At 36.6% G+C, this 2,779-nt stretch overlaps 1 protein-coding gene across 1 annotated transcript; it reads right to left on the minus strand.

Moving 5' to 3' along the window:
• Window positions 1–205: 205 nt before the first annotated feature.
• LOC138878648 (uncharacterized) lies at window positions 206–586 on the minus strand. The gene has a single exon (XM_070158337.1). The coding sequence runs from the start codon at window positions 584–586 to the stop codon at window positions 206–208; it is 381 nt and encodes a 126-aa protein (XP_070014438.1).
• Window positions 587–2,779: the final 2,193 nt, after the last annotated feature.

Raw genomic sequence — 2,779 nt, forward strand, 5'->3', positions numbered from 1 at the left:
CTATTCAACAATATTTTGTTATTATCTTTTCTTCTTTTTTTTATAATTAAAGGATTTTTATTAATCACCAAGTGAATCATTACAAAATCATACCTGACTTCAAACTCAGTCAGATGTCTCTATATTGTAACTATCTCTCCCTGTACATCAGTTAAACCTCTCACCTCACCTTTTAACTATTAAATCAACTAACACTAATCATTATTCAAAATTTTAACTGCTGCAGTAGTCTCCTAGTTCCAGCATTAGCTCTAACATTATATATGCATGCTATAGTTCTTGCTATTTCATCTATATCTCTACTGGCCTTCTCAAATACTCGATTGTTTGTTTCGCACCATATCATGTGGATTATGTCAACATATATCATCTTGAAGGCAACAACTGCTTGAGATTTTCCTTTAGCCTTATCCATTGCACATCTCCAATGTTGGTTCCATGATTTCAGACCATGTGGTTGCATCTGAAGCCATATTAGAACCATGTTCCATATCTTTTGAGCAAAGACACATTCCACAAAGAGATGGTTTCTGCTCTCATTATGCAATTGGCACATGACATATACTGTTTCTATGGCATACCCCATTGCACGAGTCTATCACTTGTAAGTAGTTTGTTTTGAAGGAACATCCACATAGTAAACTGAGTTTTGGCTCTTGCTTCATTTCTGAACATGAAGGTCTTCCATTCCACTCTAGGTAGTTGTCCTAGCATCTGGTAATAGAGTTGTCTGATCATGCTACATTTTCCTTGAGCCATTGTCTAACTTAGGTCCACTATCTCCCTTGCTCCAATCAGCTTTCTGACCAGAAGAAGCCTATTGAAGAATTGGCATGTCATTTAGCTGTTAGTTTTATATATAATAGGAATGGATCCACCTAACCCACATCTTGTCCACCTTATGTGCATGATCCTAGTGATTTTTAGCAGCAGCAGCCATATTCCAAAGTTTCAGGTTGATGAGATTTAGACCTCCTGCACTCATAGGTGTACACATTTTCTCCCAAGTCACAAGTGATCTTCTTGTGATAACATTATAACCAGACCATACATAACTCCTACAGTAAGCCTCTATTATTTTGATAAATTTGCTTGGGATTAAGAATAATTGTGACCAATAAGCTTGTATACCAAACATGACTGATTGTACTAGCTGAATCTTTCCTGCATAAGATAGTTTTTTTGCTGTCCAGGAGGAGATTCTAGCTACCGTTTTCTCTATCAGAGGTTGCCATTGAGCAAAGGACATCTTCTTAGTTGATAAAGGCACTCCTAAGTATTTTACTGGGAGTTCACCTCTGGAGTAACCAAATATTTGTTGCATCTCATCTTTCACTACTTGTGTAACACCTCCATAGTAGATAAAGCTCTTAGTCTGATTAGCTTGTAGTCTTGAGGCTCTATAAAATTGGTTAAGGCATTGTTGAAGCTGAGTAACATAAGGTATATCACCTCTTGCAAATAGGAGCAAATCATCAGCAAAACTGAGATGTGTAATACCTAGCTTTGAACATCTATGGTGATATTTATACTCCTTATCCTTTTGAAATCCTTTAAGGCTTCTACTCAAGTACTTCATTACAATTGCAAATAGGAAATATGAAATGGGATCACCTTGTCTCAGTCCTTTAGCGGCTGGGAAAGGAACTGAAGGCTCTCTATTCACCACAATTGAGTAGCTCACAATCTTAACACAGGTTAGAACCCAATCCTGAAATCTTCTAGGGAATCTTAGCTCAATCATGACCTGCTCCAAAAAGATCCACTTCACATAACCATAGGCATTGGTCAGGTCTATTTTGATCATTCATCTAGGAGAAGTATTCTTCCTTGTATAAGCTTTGATAAGCTCATGAGCCAAGATGATGTTGTCTGCAATTTTCCTCCCAGAAATGAAACCACCTTGTGCTTCAATAATGATGTTTGCTATAACTTTCTGTAATCTATTTACCATCATCTTTGAGATGATCTTATATAGTACCGAGCAACATGCAATATGTCTGAAATATCTTGTTATTGTAAGATTGCTTACCTTAGGTAGCAGTGTAATTGCAGTGCAATTTATGGCTTTATATAGCTTACCGGTAGTGAAGAAATCCTTAATTGCTCTCACTACATCACTTTTGATCATTGACCATGCTCTTTTGAAGAAGCGAGAGATATCCATCCACTCTAGGGGCCTTATCTTCATGTATTGCACACAATGTTGGATATACCTCTTCCTATGTTACTTCCACACATAAGCTCAACTGTTGTTCATGAGTGAGTTTAGGTCCATTTTTCATAGTTTCCTTGCTGATAGCAGGCAAAGATGCAACAACATTTCCCATTAAGCTCTTATAAAATTTAACTATCTCCTTTTTAATGCTATTAGGAGTAGTCATTTTCATTTCGTCATTAGTGTATATCTCTAGTATCTGTTTTCTTTGACTTCTCTCCTTCATGACAACAGATAAGTACTTAGTATTGGCATGTCCAAGCTTGATCTATTTCACTCTAGCCTTCTGTTTGAGGATATTTTCCTCAATAAGTGACCATTTCTCCAAGTTCTGTAGGATAGTCTTCTCTTATAGTAGCATATTATCTGATTATTGTATCCTCATTTCCTCTTGAACTTGAATAAGATCAGCCCTCGCATTCTCAATTCTCTCAGCAATGCCCTTATACTCATTAGTATTAAGGCTTTTGAATAGAGTTTCAGAGCTTTTAGTTTCTTCCAAATGTTCTCCGTTTGATTTTCAGTTTCATTTCTTCTCCATAGATTGCCAACAATTGTATC

Source organism: Nicotiana sylvestris, chromosome 9 (genome assembly GCF_000393655.2).
Source record: "Nicotiana sylvestris chromosome 9, ASM39365v2, whole genome shotgun sequence".
Taxonomy (NCBI): Eukaryota; Viridiplantae; Streptophyta; class Magnoliopsida; order Solanales; family Solanaceae; genus Nicotiana; species Nicotiana sylvestris.